Source organism: Pithys albifrons, chromosome 2 (genome assembly GCF_047495875.1).
Source record: "Pithys albifrons albifrons isolate INPA30051 chromosome 2, PitAlb_v1, whole genome shotgun sequence".
NCBI classification, from domain to species: Eukaryota; Metazoa; Chordata; class Aves; order Passeriformes; family Thamnophilidae; genus Pithys; species Pithys albifrons.
Window position 1 is genome coordinate 61,009,174 of NC_092459.1, and position 17,657 is coordinate 61,026,830.

Below are 17,657 nucleotides of genomic sequence, written 5' to 3' on the forward strand. Positions count from 1 at the left end.
GAGTCAGAAGGTACAGAGTTGCACCTGCATAGGGGAATCAGTCTGCTGCAGGGTATTATAAAAATTAAGGAAATTGGTTGCAGCTGGTTTGAAATTATTTTTGCATTGTTGTCTACTGTTGACAGATTACAGAACTTTTGGTTTTTTCCCCCACAGATACCCCTAGCTCCCCCTGAAGTTCAGCAGCAATATTTATCAAGCATTCAGCACCTTTTAGGAGATGGTATGGTGCCTATTATGAGCTAACTACACTTACAAAATTCTACTTTTTTCTAGATTTGAACAAATCATTAGAATAACTTTGACGCTTTCTTTTTTCTAGGACTGACTGAGTTAATAACTATAGTTAAACAAGCTGTGCATAAAGTTTTTGGAAGGTAAGAGTCTGTGTTTCCCTGTGTTTTGTTGTGATGACTATTCCCAAAGTGATAAATTTTATGAGAATAAAGTAAAAGAGGGTGTATTGACTTTTTCAAAATTGTGTTTTTATTATAGCAGGCTGTGTCTGCCTGTGCAAACAAATGCAGTAGACTGGAGTCCTGTTACTTGTGAACGTGTTACTTGTATGAAGAGAAATCATCATTCATTTTGCAATCAACAGTGTATCCTTTTTCCTTTCCAGTATTTCCCTTAAGCACACCCTGTCTCTTCTGGACCTGGAACAGAAACTTAAAGATATCAGGAAAGTAGTGGAACATAAAGATTCAGATCAAATTGCATCTTACTCTCCCTTATGTCATTATTTGATGCCAGATGAAGAAAACCCCTTGGCTAGCCAGGTACTTGTGTCAGTTTCTTTCATCTACATTTTTTTGTTCTGCATTTTTGGTGGTTTTTTGGTGGGGAGGGAAGAATGCATAACAGTCCTCTAGTTTACTATGGTGTCTGTGTCTTTAATAAATGTCAAAGCCTCTTCTGTCGTAAATCAAGTGTCCTTATCTCTCAATTTAGGCAAAGCTATATTTTCGTCAGATTTGATTGAAAACAAGTGTCATCCTCAGAATGTCAGCCTTGTGCTCAGAAATGCAGCCCGGTTACTGCTTTTAGCCTGTGGCAAAAGATGTGACACAGCGCAGCTTAACTCAGCCCTAAGCTAAATTTTATCACTTGCAGTTGTATACTGACAAAGTTCATGGAGCATTGTAGCATCTTGGCTAATGCAAAAGATTGTGGTGTGCTGGAGTCCATTCTTTCTTTGGGCTGAAAAATGGACAGTATCTCATCTCAGTTGTAATCCTAATTTTCTGTATTTTGTGAAGGTGTTTGTCTCCCTTCACACCACAGATTGAAGAAATTCATTCTTCACATGGTTTTACACTAACATAAAGAAGAAGCTTGAGCTTCAACCCTACATATACTTACCACTTTAGTTTAAGCTCATATGTTGGGTTTATTTCAGTTTTGAAGGTCAGAAGTGGAAAAATGTCCTGCTCAATTAGTCTGGTATTTCCTGCTAGTATTTTTTTTATTAAAAATAAAAAAATCCATTTAAAACACAATTATAAAGAATCTTATTTATGACATTGTTTTCTTTTAGATTTGACTTGTACCTCTTGACTTAATTCCATGGTACACAACTTTTCTATTCCTACTCTTATTCTTAAGGTTACCAATGGAACTTACTAAACAGTGTCTTTGTTCTTTCTAGGCTTGTGGACTCACAGAAAGAGATATTGCTACAATTAAATTACTGAATGAAACTAGAGATATGCTAGAAAGGTATAGAAAAATATCCTGTATTCACAGTCATACTATTGTCTGTGTGAGACAATTACTTTCATACAAAAAGCTGACAACTTTTCCTTTGCGAAATGTGAGCGTTCTGCATTTTATTTTTATATTCACTTATTGTAGACTGGGATTTTCAAAATTTGGGAGCTCTGGAATATAAGAAATAATCAGGCTGCAATGAGATATGCAGGATGTCCTTCCCAGCCAGACCACTTATTTCTTCCTCACCTATTCTGCAGTTGTACAGGAACAGAAGAGTACTTTTCTTCTCCTAGAGCAGGATAAATTGAAAGTAATTTTATTGGATTTACTTGATTTGATAAAGTGCACACAGGTATTAGCTTATTGGAATTTATTTGTAATGCATGGTTTTGAGAGTGATTGTATGTGTCCTTTTACCAGAGAGCAACCAAAGTGAGGCTGCTATAATAAACACAGAATATGAGGGAATTGAGCCAAATGCCAAATATTCTTACCATTTAGCTGCTAGGGATAGGGGTCAGTTTAAGGATAAGTCCATTCTATGTTATTACTTAGTAGGAAATAGAAGTGAGGAATGCTTTAGACTTATCTGGGTTTTAGTACTCTTAGGATAGAATTTAGGTTGTTGAGGGAGCTGGTTTTTAATGAGGTGGCAACACTAATGGCATTTGTCTGGGTTATGTATCCCCCCTTAGGGGAGGCATATCTGTAGTACTGAATACTTGCAAGGTTTTTTAGTTGGAAAACGTAAACCCCAGGAGTCAAAGCTTTTTTGATCTTTATTTTCAGTCCAGACTTCAGTACGGTTTTGAGCACATGTGTAAATAGAGGATTCAGTCGACTGCTGGACAATATGGCAGAGTTTTTCAGACCTACTGAAAAAGACGTCTCTCAGAATGGCTCTGTAAATAGGTAAATGTTTCCTTCTGTTGTGGTTCTCATGTCAGTAGTGCTTTGGGTTCATGGTGAATTCCAAAAAGGCTACTGATTTTCCTGCCTTCTTGAGGTTCTCGTGCTGGAAATATTATTCTACTTCTTGCTCTTCAAGAATCACTGCATTCTTCTCACCCTGGTCAGGTAGGCAGCTGGGAGGGTTTCACAAGTGGGAAGAACCATGCAATAGCTAGAATATGAAGTATCTTTCCCACCATTACTTGCAGATGTAGAATTAGAAATGAGATGACCTGTACCTTCCCCTTTTTGCCTGAAGACTGTACAGGCAGACTGTCTCTTGGGTTAGGGAGGGTTTACCCCATTGGGGGCAGCTGCTGGTAGATGTGCTGCAGTACCTGCCAGTGAGGCCACGAGGAAGAGCCTTCCCCTGCAGCCCATGAGCCCTGTGTGCCCCAGCCTCCGTCACTTTACTGTGGTTCTCAAGGAATGTGTGTGGGCATTGCCATGATCCCGCAAATACAGGGAGCCAAAGCATCCATGGAGCTTTAGGTTCTTTGCTGGGATGCTGATAAAGTATAGTAACATTCAGGATTTTCTACATCTTTCCAGAAGACCGTTTAAAATAGCTTTTATTTTGAAGTTCACTTTGCTTTCAAACAGTGCAGTGAGATTGTTACAATTCCAAAAGTTGAGTTCAAATCCTTCAAATATTATTTCTCAAGTATTAAAATTAAAACCTTGAATAATAACTGGCTTTATGTATGTTTTTATTTTAGTAACTAATGGTTTTTAGAGAGTCATGTTTTTATTTAAATATATACATTGCTTAAAATATTCTAAAGACTGTAGTTTGTCTGTCCTAAGCCTGGTTTAGTTTGAAATAGTGTGAGACTGTAAACTAGGACTTCTGTCATCTGTCTATGTACACACATGTAAAGACTGGCTAAACCATAATTCTCTTGCATGAAAAGCAAGTGTGAAACTGTGTGTAATAGGAACACCATCTGAGGTTTGCTTTGGTACTTCTCTGCATTAAATGAAAGGCTTGACATGGGGAAAAAACCCCTTCATCTGTACGTTTTAGTTTGCACTTTCAATTCTTAGTTTTTAAGCAGTTATTCCTTAGAATTCTAATAATCACAGTTTAGTGGTTCTAGCAATGTCAGAGCAGGTCTAAATCAGTATTTTTTGTTCTTTTCCAGTCTTTCCACTGTCAGTCTTCCTTTAGCCAAGATAATTCCAATAATAAATGGGCAGATCCATTCAGTATGCAGTGAAACACCCAGTCACTTTGTTCAGGTAAGAACTTTCCTTATTTAAATATCCTAAATAAAATTTTGAAGATAATGCTGTATATTTCTTTTCAATAACTTCATTCTGTTTACTTTCGGTGGCTTTAAAAAATGGGAAACAAATGGCATAAAAAACTTTTTGTACTTTTGTTATCTTCCAAAAATACATTGTTTTTCTAGAACCCCTTTCCTCTGCTGAACTGTGCAGAAGCACAAACAGGTCTCTTGATTCTACTTGCAGTTCTGCTTATAAACCTTTTTAAAGCAAGAAATTTGAGTTAAGTCTCTGTGGAAGTGCCAGGTGTTTTTGTCATGATGCATTCTGTACTGCAGCAAAACCAGAATGGCAGTGGATGTGTTCAATTAAGCAAATTTATTTTTCAAATTTCTTCCAGGATCTGTTGATGATGGAACAAGTGAAAGATTTTGCTGCTAATGTTTATGAAGCTTTTAGTACCCCTCAGCAACTAGAGAAATGACCTGCACGTTTTTAGGAATAGATGGTGTATTTATAACAAATCCCTTGTGACTACTGATGAGACTTGGGTTAATTTTATAATGATGTAGGAGTGGCAGACCAGCAGAAAGAACACTCTGAGAAATGTGGGAGTGAGCCCATATTTGTTCTAATAGAATTATGTTTCCAACACCCATTAAAAATATTCTTGTTGAAAGAATCATTGTATGTAAAGACTTTTCTATTAAAATAATGGTTAAACTTCTCTGTAATTCAGTTGATTATTTTATTACATCTAAAAGGCATCTGGTGGCAGTATTACAGCAGGTTACTATAAAACCCATTTGTTTGCCTGGGGTGTGCAAGTTTTGGAAAGAACTAATGATAGCGATCTAAGAATAGCACAGAGTGAGAGAATGAAGTAATGCTTTTTTCTTCTTCTCCCCCCAGATTTTTCTTTTTATAAAGGAAAATTTTTTTCCTTAGCTGTACAAACGTTCCAAAGTCTCTTATTCTTCAGAAGGCCTTTGCCAGCAGATGCACGTTCCTCTTGAACAAGCTAGGGGCATGCTCTCTTGTTACTTAATACTAAAGGAATGTGGGTTTTTAGACGTTCTCTTGTTTATGCTGTTCAAACAGCTACACTGTACACATTAACTTGTAAATATTTTATCTTAATTTGTATTAATTTTGAGCCCAATTGTCTGTACTGTAATAAAATATTTTAACGTAAAATTTGTGCTTGTATTAACCTTATTAGCAAGAAAGGGAATAACCAAACTGGCCCATCACTCAAAATTCTGACATAGTCAAAAGAATAAATTTAACTTACACAGTAATAATTTTGCACTCAGTACCATTACTTAGAGAAAATAAACCTTCAATCTCTACACTGAAGCAGAAACAATTCATGCTTTTTGTTGTGTTTTCTCTTCTGCTCTTGGCAAACTTCACATTATGTGTCTAGCCCAAGAAATTGTGACACATGATGACTTTGGAAATTTTTCAAGTTGGATGCAGCCCACTGTCTGTTTAAAATGTCTTTCTGCCAAAGTTGAAGATCCCTAGCCACTCCTCATAATTTCTCTTTTTTTGAGAGTTAAGTCATTGAAGTATATGTTTTAGTAGTCCATAGAAGGCACCCTGGTGATTGTGTGAAAACAACGGCTGTAAACAAGAGTTAAGCTCTACCTATGTAGAATTATACAAAACAGGAAAAAAAACCCTTTCCAGTTCACCTGTGTCCTGATAATGGATAGAATTACTCAAGAGTAGGAATATGTAAAATTAATTACTTCCATTATGAGAAGGGATGATGTACATATGCATTACCTCCATGCATTTATGATGAATTCCTAACCATTACAAGGCCTGTTCTTGCAGATGTTACCCTACTCAGCTGAAACTGCCAGCTACCAGTTGTTGCACACACCTGGAAAAAGTTTATTCTTTTCTCTGAAACTCAGTTTTCACTGTGCACCTTTGTAGAAGTTAGGGTTCTTGCATTACAGAGGGTGTACAATTGACTTACATGCACTTGAACACTGGCTTGAGCTTTGGTCTTTCTCTTTGCTCTAAAAATCTGGTGCCTGTTTCCCCCATCCTTCACATAACTTGGCCAGAAACTGACTAAAAGGAGTTGAGAGGTCGCATTAGCTGCTCAGTTTTTCACCCAAGTTCAAAAGAGCAAAATATACGCAGAGGATGTCCTGTCTAGTGCTGGTCTTCATGTTGATGTTTGTTCCATTCCTTAATAACAGCCCACCTTTCATTAAAAAAGTGAATTTATTGGTGTTTTTATAGGCAAGTAAATTCAAAACCAGTGATGAGAAACAGCAAATCATCAGCATTCCCTGCTAGCCAGGGCTCCAGCAGACTGTGGTTCAATTTATGGCAGTCAGTTGTAAAGTCCAGCCCCACTGGCAAGGCAATTGCTTAGGAGTTAATTGAGGTAGAGCTATAATGAGTCCCTTTTCTCCCAGTGCAACCCATTTCAGCAGTTCCTTGTAGCCAGCCAGCTTTACCTAAGATAGAAACATACACCATAATTAGAACAATGACTTTTCAAAGTGCATATATTTGCAATATTGACAAAATAAATGTTGATCTATAGCTACCTTACTAACCAATTATCCTTAAATGCCAACCAAAAGAGTGCTGATTATTAAAGGCAATGGAAAAATACTTGCAAAATAGAGACGTAAGTGCAAGTAATAAAGCTAGTAACACTGTACATTGAGAAGTACTTAGGGCTGTAGAAGGTAAATAAGCACCTTTCAGAAGTATTTGGGATGGGATTTAGGTCTAAGAAGGGATCTAGATGCCACAGTACAGAGCTTTGTATCACCTATTTCTGAAATGTCTGCTTCCCATGGTGGAACTTGTAGTCTTGAATGAGCATCACTGTTAGAGTGCAGCCAGGTATCTCAAGGAGTCTGACCTGAAGAATCACTCCCACTAAAAGCACACAAATAGGTTTATGGTGACACTTAGGCAGCTGATGACATGCTATGCTGGAGCAGCTGAAGACCAGTCTCTACAGCTCAGCAACAGTATTTTCTTGTGCACATAGAGTCTAGCTGCCTCTTCAAGAGTCAAGATACATCTCCATCACTTCTAAAATGATGCTCTTCCTTATCACAGAGCTGTGTTGGCACCTGTCAGACTACTTTCATATGGAACTAGACCAGAAGTGGCAGCCCAGAAACACCCCTAATGCATTTCAGCAGCTAATGGGCATCCAGTGCATGAGACCACAACACACCTAAGCCAAAGTGAATCTCTCCCTTAGAAGTTGGTAACAACTCTGTGCTTTTGCTTCCACTGGGCTACACTACTTCTAGAGTAGTTGTGGCATCAGTGTCCTCAACTTCTGACATCTGCTTGGTATACGATGGACATCTAGGGTCACACTGGCTTGTTGTTTAGTCTCCCTGGGTAACAGAAATCTCTTTGTGCATTCCCTTTGTGCAAGACTTTGACTTGAAACAACTGCACCATTACAGCAACTCCAACATCACCAAAGTCATGAGGACAGCTACTTACAAAGCAAAGTCATGCTGAGTTAAGAGTCTACAATGGAAACAGGAGGGGCAGCACAGTTTTTTCCCTGTTACTTGGCCTCTAGGATTCTTAGTTTGCAAGCTAAAACAGCCCAGCAACATCTCAGTCTACCTTTGCTGGAGAAGCATCTCACTTGAAGGATTATGACAAGGACATCCCAGAAGTAAAACAAGTATTTTGCTGGGTCTCTTCCAATGTACGCTGTCCTAAGAGCTATGCATTCCCAAAGATACCAGAACCTTCAATAAACAGAATGGAACATGACAAATCTTAGAAGGAAGTGGGGGGCATGTATGTTGTGTGCTATCCTTTACCTGTGTTTCTCCAAGCTTAGCCTGTGGCTCACCAAGTTCCAGAGTTCCAGAGACTGGCCAGTTAAGGAAGATAGCATTGACTGTCCCTTCTTTAGGGCTGAAAGTGTACCTGGTTGGAAACGGGAAACAGAAATGCATGTCAGTTTTTCCTATTTGCCTAAATTTTCTTAAGTGATACATAAGAGTGCTTTCAAGAGTGGAAAAATGGATTTGAAAGTCACTTTTAATTACATTTTCACACACATAACCATCTTTTCAGATGATTTATACCTTTTAATAACATATTGTTCCTTAGAAATGTGTTCCAACAAGCAAGAGGTAATGGAAGCTATTACAGAACTGAATTTGGAGGTAAACATCTGTAGTAACTTTAGAACACAGGTAACTCACTGTTGCTCAGCCATATAGGAAGGAGGTACTTGCAGGGGAGGAGTAATCATTAACAGAGACTTGGGCGTTATATTCAGGAAAACATGGTAATTCACATCTGTACACCAACATACAGACAAATTTAACAGGAGTATGTGCAACAATAGAGCTCCCACCTTGCATAGCTAGCTTTTAAAAATATTTTCAGCAGATATTATCTACACTGTGCCATTGGAAATCCTGTGGCATAACCTTGCAACATTCCTCCCTTCTTCATTTAGTTACAATTTTTTATTTCTCTTGAAAGTGATTTTACTAAACAGTCAGTAGTTTTCAGCATTTCCCGGCTAAAGCGAGGTGGCCAAATTTTACAGGGAAGAGGAGTAAAAAGCCCCACTGAGACAGAGAAGAGGGACAAGACCAAAGCCCTGACAGATACTAAGACATTACAGGAGCTGCAAGTCCCAAAGGCAGAGGGGAATCCAAGGACTGCCTGTATTCAGTGACTAAACAATTGCTGGTATCTTCCCATTTTTACCTTAAAAATACATGCAGAATATGTTAGACTGGTTTCTAGTTTCTTCTCCCTTCTTTCTCTCTAAACATTGTGACGTCGTGTATTCCTTTGTACAGATAAACATTATGTAGCAATTTTATATTTCTAGATTTATGGATTGTGGTTTTTTGATCTGTTGCCAACTACACTAAGAAGCACAAGGTCACTAAGAAAATGCTTGCAGCCTTTCCTTCAGCCTCAGCAGGATCCCAAAACTACAGTCTACCTACAGCTTTATACACACAGTTATTTAAACTAACAAAGGGATTAATTTCTCCACCACATAAAAACATAAGATGGTGATTTCTGTAGCACCAAGTCATTAAGAATTTCAAAGTTTCACATACATTGGTGCTGCTTTACACAGCATGCATTTTGAATCAGTAGCCTTACCACACTTCTGGTGTGACCGAGTCGTTCTGTGCTCTCCATGGTTTTGTTCCATAGATGGCCTCTCCGTTGACCTCCAGCCAGGCACCCATCTGCCTCAGTCGCTCCTCAAATACAACAGCGATGCGACCATCGTGAGTGGGCCCGATGTTCATCAACAGATTTCCCCCACAAGACACTGTTTCTACAAGTTGCTGAAATGTTTTTAAACACACAGAGCATATAGTTACAACTAATGAAATCGCAGGTCTGAAGTCTTTTCTAAAGTCTGCCATGCTGCTTCAGACCGATAAACCAAATGAGTTGTATTACTGCTGCACGTTGAGACTTCCGGCGGACATCCCAAGTGTCAAAAAATTTAAGCTCCCACAAAACAGAGCTCTGCTAACAATTTTTTTGTCAGAGAAAACCCTAAAATACATTCTTGCACCAGTATGTCTGGCTGAATCTACATTAGAATCAGATCCTACAACTTTTTAGCATTTTGACTTCCGCAAGAATGTCGTGAGGGTTTTAATAATAGAATTGGATAGATGATTTCTCTGCACTAGAGTTAGACTAATAGCTGCCACCTCATCTTTACTGAAGCTTAAAGAAGCAACTTTCTCTGTTCTTCTGTTTGATGCTCTCCCTATTTTACAGACACATCTGTAAAACACAAGGAAGCCTCCTACAGAGTCCATAAAATTTGTGTTCACAGCCACACTGCCCTCCAGAGATCATGGACTGAGATACACAAGTCTGAGAAACAGACAGCTGGAGACAAACTGCTGAATGAATTCAAACTTTCTGCCTCTGAAAAGAGGTTACTTCAATTTGTAATTGTCTTTTGCAAGGACAGTACTAGAAACGGACTTGGATTAAGCAACAATAACAATCCATCTTCCCCTCACTAGCTGAATTTTGCAATTAAATGCATGTTTCTGAAAGACCGATCATCTTCCTTTCATTCCATTTTCCTAAACTTCACTTTTTTTTTAATACCTTAGCCTAGCAAAGGGAATCAATATTCTACTGACACCAGCTGTCTGCATCAGCTGGTGTTTACCAGGCTGTCTGTAAAGAAAGTTTCTTGCTACAAGCTAAAATGACTATTGAGTCATAAACTGTTTCTAGCTGAAAAGGGGAAAAGACAGGAACTCCTAACCAGGAGCTATGAAACTGCAACTGTTTGCTTCTCATGAACTTGGAGGGGCAGTTACCAGAAAAACGTAGTAGAAAAGGTAATTACAAGACTGTCCAAACCAGTCCCTGGCCAGTTAGTCACAGGGGAAATGGCTTCAAAGAAACTCACTGAATTTTTACTAGATAATCTTACTTCTAGTCATTTCTATAAGATTAGTAAGAATTACACAGGTATTCCATCCTGCAAGTGTTAGGCTGCAAATGAACAAAATGATTTATTATTTCATCGATCCATTATTCAATTAAAATAGCACTTTTTTAATAAAAACTGGTACATAATAGAAATGTTATACTGCATAATACAATAATTAGGAGAGAGAACTGGAAGTCACAGGCAACTCCTTTGCCCCACTGTACCTTCACCAAGTCCTCGATTGTGAGGTAGTCTCCGAGCTGTGCGTCCCTCCGGTACCCCCACGACCTCCTGTCGATGGTCATACAGTTCTCCCACTTGTGAGGCAGGAGGTGGCCGGGGTTGTACCGGTCACTGCAGGTGTAGAAGCCGCCGTGTGTACAGATGCTGCCAACTCCCCAGCGGTCATTGGTCACAACTGAGTCCCGGACTGGGCTGGAAACAGAGAAATTCCATTGTTTTTATTCTATAAAACACAGTCACAGCCAGTGTAAACCCTTCCCACACACCTCCCTCCCAGACACTAACATTTTGGGTGACTTCTCTACGACTCATTTATAGATTAAGCGCAATGTCAGGAATTCAGTTCTCATTCTTTGCTAGTAAAAGGTCCATATTGGTGTTCCTTAAGGAAATACGCTCGACTTTTACAGGAGCTCTGCCAGAAATCAGCCTGCACTTCACAAGCACTGCCAGATGTTCAGTCTGTGATGACAGCAATGTACCCATATTCTAAAAATGTCCTGCTATCCTGTTTCTGTGCAGCAGCAAATATTTAGGGAAGACTATGATTAGGTAGAATAGCCAATACCATCTTAACTGATTAATTTGCAAATATGTTTCAAAAACACGAGACAGTCTTTCTCTAAAGCAAGTTTTGATAGTTCTAGGGAAAATCTGGATTCTCTATTTTCAGAAAATTAATATTTTGTTAAGTCCTTGAACGTAGAGCTAACAGGTTCTGTAAAATAAAAAGCGAAACAAACTAGACACTGAGCAGAATTTTAGTTAAGAAGCTAAGCCAGCATCATTAGGTACCTGTCATTATACAGCCAAGCCAAGAAGCCAGTGCTGTTCCAGTAAGTATCTGGAGCATTTCCATCCCCATCAGACCAAATTATTTCTGGCTGGTACTTGGTCACAATTTCATAGAGTTCTGGTAATGATTTACTGGTTGGAAACTTCCTTGTCTTAAAGATGTTGGTGGCATCCTCAAGGAAGAGAGGATTAAACCATTCGAACAGGGAATGGTATAACCCAAAATGCAAGTCAGTCCTGTTCCTAACAGATGCTGCTAGTTCAGCAACAAGGTCTCGGTTTGGTCCCACATCAACAGCATTCCAGTTCCAAGAATATTTGGACCCCCACATAGTAAAGCCTGAAAAGAAAAAAATCAAAGGATAAGAAAGAGAAGAAGTTAAAGTTCCTCTTTCTGGAAAGTGGTTTGGAAAGGTGTTGAAAAAAAAATCATATTTGTAATAATATTGTTATTGTAGTATAAAGTGTGCCTATCATTGTGTATAAACAACTTATAGTAGTCATAACATCAGAACACCATGCCAGATATATTTATGTATTTTGTTATACATACACATATCCTAAGCAATCCTATAGTGCTTAGGATAATTATTCCTTCTCTTCAGTTACTCACTTCATTCATATGTTCCAATTAAATTAAATAGAGGATCTTCACAGCCCCTTCCAACACAAACCATTCTATAATTCTAAGATTCTATGAAATTAACCAAAAATACAGAGGCTTTTGAGGCATATATATTTTTGCTGAAAGTATCAATGTGAAGTGTAAATACACAACAACTGGAAGGTAAAACTGTCTCAGCTGCAGCAAGCACAAGCTATCATTTGCATTCAGAGACTGTTCTCCTCTCTTCTGTTTCCATCTTAGGAAAATGATGGCTTTTCATTTGTCTCAATGTGTATAGCAGCTCTATCAACTACTCAGGACGTGTATAAGCAGAGTGCAAAAACTCCTGAAACAGCTTTTAAAATATCAACATTAAATATCAGAAGTCAGGAGAGATTTGATGTTTCAGACATCCAGCAAGGTACTACAAGCACTTAAAAATACTACTGCATTGCAGACTCAGCCCACTGCCAGAGAAGCTCCTTTCTCACCTTCAAACTGATTTAGACTCATTGCCTAATATATCTTGTGGTATTTTTTGTGAACTGAATATATGCAATTGTATTGACTAGAAAACAAGCTAAAAATTAATGCCCAAGGCTACAAGACAGAATAAATGAATCATGATTCTTAGGAAGACACTAGGAATTTCAACACAGGCATCATCAAGATCAACATTTACATATGTCAGAGCTAAGATAAAACTTTACAAGTCACAAGTTGCCAGTCTTGAACGCACATCTCCCCAAAGACCAACAACATTCATTAGCTTTACTGTCATATTGTATCTTAGTATTTTATACTCTTTGAAACCACATTCCTTTTTAGCCACTTATTCTTTCTTTACTTTTCTCTGCAAAGCATCTTGCAACTACAGTGCTAAAAATCAATTGTGCCTGTAAAGCTACAGATCTGGTTCAAGGTTTTGGTTTCTATCAGCTACATCAGGAAAAGCTATACTCTGTGACCCTTCCTAACTCTGAAGTTGACTCCTGGAACATGCTCCTAAATTCCTTGAAGTAACATACAGAGCTCATTAACTGCCTGCACACAGCAGCTCTCCATATGTTAAAGAGTGCAGAATTCAGTTTTATGGTTCTTTCAGCAATAAATTGCACCAACGTAAAAAATCAACTATGGCTACTGCAGGAAGCTCAGCTGCCACCACCACTTCAGGCTGTCTCACCCACAGCAAGAAAATAGTGGCAGAATCTATTGTTCCTCCTATGCAAGCTCACTGGCCACAGCTTTTGTGTAAAAGTCAGGAAAATGCCTGCACATTTCCTGGGTGCTTTGTTTCCTCTTTGACTGCAGTGGACAGGTAAGCCTGTCCAGCTTTCTCTATATCTCTTAGCAAGAAGGAAAGTCACCTGCTTTTATCTTCTGTTGACAGAAATGCAACAATCACTAACATTCTCAAAGCTTCCACTTACCTTCATGATGTTTTGAAGTTAAGACAACATATTTTGCACCTGAAGCCTTCAGAATATCTGCCCACTGGTTGGGATCAAAGAATTCTGCTGTAAACAGTGGCCCAAAATCTTCATAACTGAAGTCAGGTGGGTAATTTGCCTCCATAAACTTCACATAGGGCTCTCTCTTTTCCTTCTGCCAGTACCACCTACAAAATACAGGGAAAAAAAACATGTCAGCTGACATATTCTTAGACAAAGAAAAAAGAATTGAAATCATCAGCTCATATCTGAGTTAACACTGAGAGTCAGAGGCACTGGAAGTACACAACACTGGCAATAGGTCAATATTGGTCCAGAACAGTATTAATTATCAAGTATTTTATTTTCTGTCATATTTGTCCATGCTCTACATCTTTGAAGCACTCCACCTTGGAAAGGTCATAGGATTTCATTTGAAGCAATGAAAAAAGCAGTTACACTTTGAGAATGGAAAAATGACAGTCTTGGTCAGTACCCAGATCTCAAAACCATACTAGAGACAGACAGTACAGACAGTCTGGGCAAGGAGCTCAGGTGGCAGGAGAAATGCCTTCTTTCTGGACTAACATCATTTACCCTTCTCAAGTCTCACACATCAGCCCTCAGTCATCTCTGCTCTGCCCCCCACACTGCAATTCCTGCCACTCACAAACATGTGGACCAGCAGCTTTACCTTTCTGACAGTCCTAAGTCCTGTATGCCAAATGCAGCTGTGTGACCTGATGCCCACGATCCCAGGCTAGGAGAGAGCTGTCACCAGTGCACTGCAGTCACTGCACACATGAGCCTCTGAACCAAAAGCATCTTGCTAGAAGGTATGTCCTCCAACAAAAACCTGCCACACACTTAAAAATGCACCTCTATCACAGGCTCTAACATGCAGGCACACATCTACCTACCTACCACTGCTCTTGGATCTAGCAACTAGAAGGAAAAATAAGTTGATGATCTCTTTTTGCATCCCACCTGGCAAAAACGGAGACAGTTTCTATCCCATGCTTCCCCAGGACAGTGACAGGTATTGTCACTACTTCAACTGGGATAGTCCACAGCAGGGCTTGGGGTTCTGCTCTGTGGCCCAAGGTTGGTGTCTCACCCTCATCACAGGCAGAGATCATAAACCACCAATACAGCAATATTTATTTTCAATCTGCTCCCTTCCCTACCAAGCAATGAAAGATGAGCTTCAGAAACAACACACAACAGTCCTTACTGCATGAACTTGCTGAACACCTTCTAACAACAACATACCATGTGACTGCCATACATATAGAGAAAAGGGTCTAGAAGCATTCACCTTTCTATGAATGAAGCCAAGCAGCAAAAATTCTGTTTCAGCAAGAACATACATGAAAACAGATTGTAAGTGAAGGAATAAAACAGAATCTGAATGTTTGAAATGTGTTTCTCTCTACTGTCCTGAGCTGGACTGTGACCTCAGTTCTGCATTTCTGGACTCCAGCATAAACAATCTCTGGCAGTCAACAGGAAAAAACTCAGAAGAAAGAGGCCAAGACAGCTTTGCTCATTGAAAGAAGTGGCAGGGGGAGAGAAGCGGAAATAAAGGCAACAAAACAGAACCAACCAACCAAACAAAACCCCCAGAAAACAAATCCACCTCTTATTTCAAAGTATGTCAGTACATAAACAAACAGATAACATCTTTACTTCTCTCCCTTTGCCACAGGTTTTGCTAACATGAGCACTTCTACATTTACAGGATTAGATGCTAGAAACATAATTACCAAGGCCGTACAGCTCTGAGGGAAGGAGGACAGCATGGGTTGTAATAGTTTATGACCTTCCATCCAAAGCTGCTAACACAGGACCTCAGTGGTCTGACTACACATGCTCCTAGAGGGCCCTGAAGCAGCACTACTCAACATGTGCCTAAGGATGGGAGGCTACAGGAATATAAACAGCAACTTCATCAACTATATTAGAGAGTTTGGGGGTCTTTTTAGAACAACAAACACCAAATCCTTGATCCTGAATCTGTGCCCCATTACCACAGCATAGCACTCACAATGAGGTTTGAATCAAAACCTAGCTCTGTCACCCGCCACAAGAGTAATTTATTAGTAAAAGCACCCCACATTAAAAAAGTGCTGAAACCCTTGGACAGACCAAGTATTGTCAGAGAACAGTGGTTTGTTTAGATCTGAGTTGGTTTGTTTCATGAATATTGAATTTAAGGTTCATCATAGCTCTGATAAGAGCTGCTGCTCTTACCCTCTTATTGTAAATGATAATGTGACTCACTTGAAGTCACGCGGGAAGTACTTTGGTAGAGCATGAAAAGATGACAGCAAAAACATGCTTACAGCCAAAGGGCCTGAACAAGTGAACGCTCACAAGACAAAGGTTTTATTGAGCCTCTGAGCTAAAATTATTTGAAGGATTCAGAGCCTTGGGCTCTCTTAAGTGAAAAAGCACTCTTGAGTAATAGTAACAGTGAAAGAGAAGAAAACCTTCAACAGCACAAAATGTGCAGAAGAGAACAGCAGGCTGCTTGCCAATAAGGGCAGTGATGGGCTCCTGCACTTCCCGGATTGCTCCAGCAGCAGCAGAAGGCTGCTCCAGGGACCCCCTTCACCTATCCCTTCAAGGTGGTCCTGGAGGGGTCTCCTGCCACTCAACCAACCACCTCTTTCACCAACGCTGTGGAAAACACATCTCTCAGCATTGCGAGCTCTCTCCTTAATTTTGTTTCGTCAGTCAAGGTGTTCAAGTTTTAGGTCTGAGCAAGCAGATGGTCAGACGCATCAGAACCACATCCATCTCTGCTTCTTTGGCAAACGGCGCCATGGAGTCCGTGGCCTCGGGTGGACACACACACTTGCGCCCCAGGGTCAGCCTGTAGAGGGGCTCTAAGCCAGACCAGCGCTGTAGGAGCGGGACACACACCCATCCCCGCCTGCCCGGGGGCCGCTGCCGCACAAGGCGCTCGGAGCGCCGGCACGACCCGTTCCGGTGCGCCCAGAAACCACTCTCGGCACCTCACCAGAACCACTCGCTGCCGAAACTGGGCACCGAGAACACGCCCCAGTGGATGAAGACGCCGAACTTCGCCTCGTCAAACCAGGCGGGCAGCGGGCGGGCGTCCAGCGAGCCCCAGGTGGGCTCGTAGCGGGGCCGCGCCGGAAGCAGCGCGGGCAGTGACAGCAGCAGCGACAGCGGCAGCGCGGCCCGGCCGGGCAGCCGCGACATGGCGGCGGCTCCGCGGGGAGGGCGGCGGCTCCGCGGGAAGGGGGTCGCGGCAGTGCTCGGCCGGGCAGGCCCAAGCGACGGGAAGTGGGACACGGGCGGGGCCAGACGGGTCCCTCGAAGGGGGACACGGGCGGGGCGGGCCCCTGGAAGCTGCACACGGGCGGGGCGGGGCGGGCTGTCCCCGCCTCACCGCCCGCCGAGCGGAGCGCGGCCGGTCCGCACGGCCCGGCACTGTCTCTCTCCGGCTCTGCCCCGCCCGTCAGCACCGCCCCCTCCTCCGCCCCTCCTGCCTGCTGCTCCGGGCCTCGCCCACATCGTGCCGCTTTAGCTGGCTGCTCGGTCACGGGATGCCCCCCAGATACTAAGGGTTTTAAGAAAACTAAGTAACTGGCTTCTGCCTCGGCCAGCATCCCGCCCTGCTTCCCGCAGGCCCCGCTCTCTCCTCCCGGGGGAGCAGCGGCGGCCCCGCCGGCGCTCGCCCGAAAGCGGCGTGCGGGGTCTGCTGGATGTACGGCTGGATCCAGCGCTGAGCCTTGGATCTGCAGCCAGAGATTGCTCCAAAAGGCAGCCTGCTGGTTTTACCCTTGCGCCTGCTTCCGACCACAGACAAGTCACCTTCCTTGCCCTTCCCAGGAAGGACAGAATGTAACATTCATCATCCTACAGCTCCTTCCAGCCGGCTTCTACGTGGTGGCTTCCAGGCTAGAAAGGTGCCCCAAAGCCTGTCAGGGAAATATTTCTTTGATCATGAGAATGGCCCGTGCTGAAGCTGCATCAATTCAGTAGGTGGCAGTTGGCGCTTGTGCAGCGGATCACACGTGGCAAGCACCTACTTTGAAAGATGCATCTTCTAGCAACGTTGTTGCCAGGGCTGGTGCTTCTCCAGTCTTTCCTGATGCTCCAGTTGTGTGTTGTTGCGTCAGCCCCCAGACATCATGGGACAGCCTTTGTAAAATAGTTTGGTTTAAATCAGCAAAAACTA

General features: G+C 41.5%; 2 protein-coding genes across 5 annotated transcripts in view; one reads left to right on the forward strand and one right to left on the reverse strand.

Moving 5' to 3' along the window:
• Positions 1 to 4,621, forward strand: part of PEX3 (peroxisomal biogenesis factor 3) — a 19,126-nt gene extending 14,505 nt beyond the window's left edge. For both annotated transcript variants that reach the window (XM_071549217.1, XM_071549218.1), the window contains exons 6-12: positions 157 to 223; positions 323 to 377; positions 623 to 779; positions 1,649 to 1,719; positions 2,503 to 2,625; positions 3,810 to 3,906; positions 4,295 to 4,621. In XM_071549217.1, coding sequence (XP_071405318.1) covers positions 157 to 223; positions 323 to 377; positions 623 to 779; positions 1,649 to 1,719; positions 2,503 to 2,625; positions 3,810 to 3,906; positions 4,295 to 4,378 — 654 coding nt within the window. In that variant the 3' untranslated portion in view covers positions 4,379 to 4,621. The remainder of the gene's footprint in view (positions 1 to 156; positions 224 to 322; positions 378 to 622; positions 780 to 1,648; positions 1,720 to 2,502; positions 2,626 to 3,809; positions 3,907 to 4,294) is intronic.
• On the reverse strand, positions 4,292 to 16,840 carry FUCA2 (alpha-L-fucosidase 2). 3 transcript variants are annotated; one of them, XM_071549216.1, is made up of 7 exons: positions 16,470 to 16,840; positions 13,445 to 13,632; positions 11,405 to 11,744; positions 10,591 to 10,801; positions 9,052 to 9,242; positions 7,734 to 7,842; positions 4,292 to 6,380 (listed from the first exon to the last, which is right to left on the reverse strand). In XM_071549216.1, the coding sequence occupies exons 1-7, from the start codon at positions 16,673 to 16,675 to the stop codon at positions 6,240 to 6,242; spliced, it is 1,386 nt and encodes a 461-aa protein (XP_071405317.1). In that variant the 5' UTR covers positions 16,676 to 16,840; the 3' UTR covers positions 4,292 to 6,239. The 3 variants fall into 3 exon arrangements, 1 of the variants encoding a protein (XP_071405317.1); XR_011697152.1 differs by having other exon boundaries at positions 6,296 to 6,380; positions 7,531 to 7,842; positions 16,470 to 16,774; XR_011697153.1 differs by lacking the exon at positions 4,292 to 6,380 and adding an exon at positions 6,403 to 6,813 and having other exon boundaries at positions 7,531 to 7,842; positions 16,470 to 16,774.
• Between the last annotated feature and the right edge of the window lie 817 nt (positions 16,841 to 17,657).

Coding starts and splice junctions, on each gene's coding strand:
- FUCA2 (XM_071549216.1), bottom strand. CDS start 16,675: ATGTCGCGGCTGCCCGGCCGGGCCGCGCTGCCGCTGTCGCTGCTGCTG. Junction 10,802..11,404: donor GCTTGGCTGTATAATGACAG/GTACCTAATGAT, acceptor CTCTGTTTCCAG/CCCAGTCCGGGACTCAGTTG. Junction 6,381..7,733: donor CTAAGCTTGGAGAAACACAG/GTAAAGGATAGC, acceptor TTTCTATCTTAG/GTAAAGCTGGCTGGCTACAA.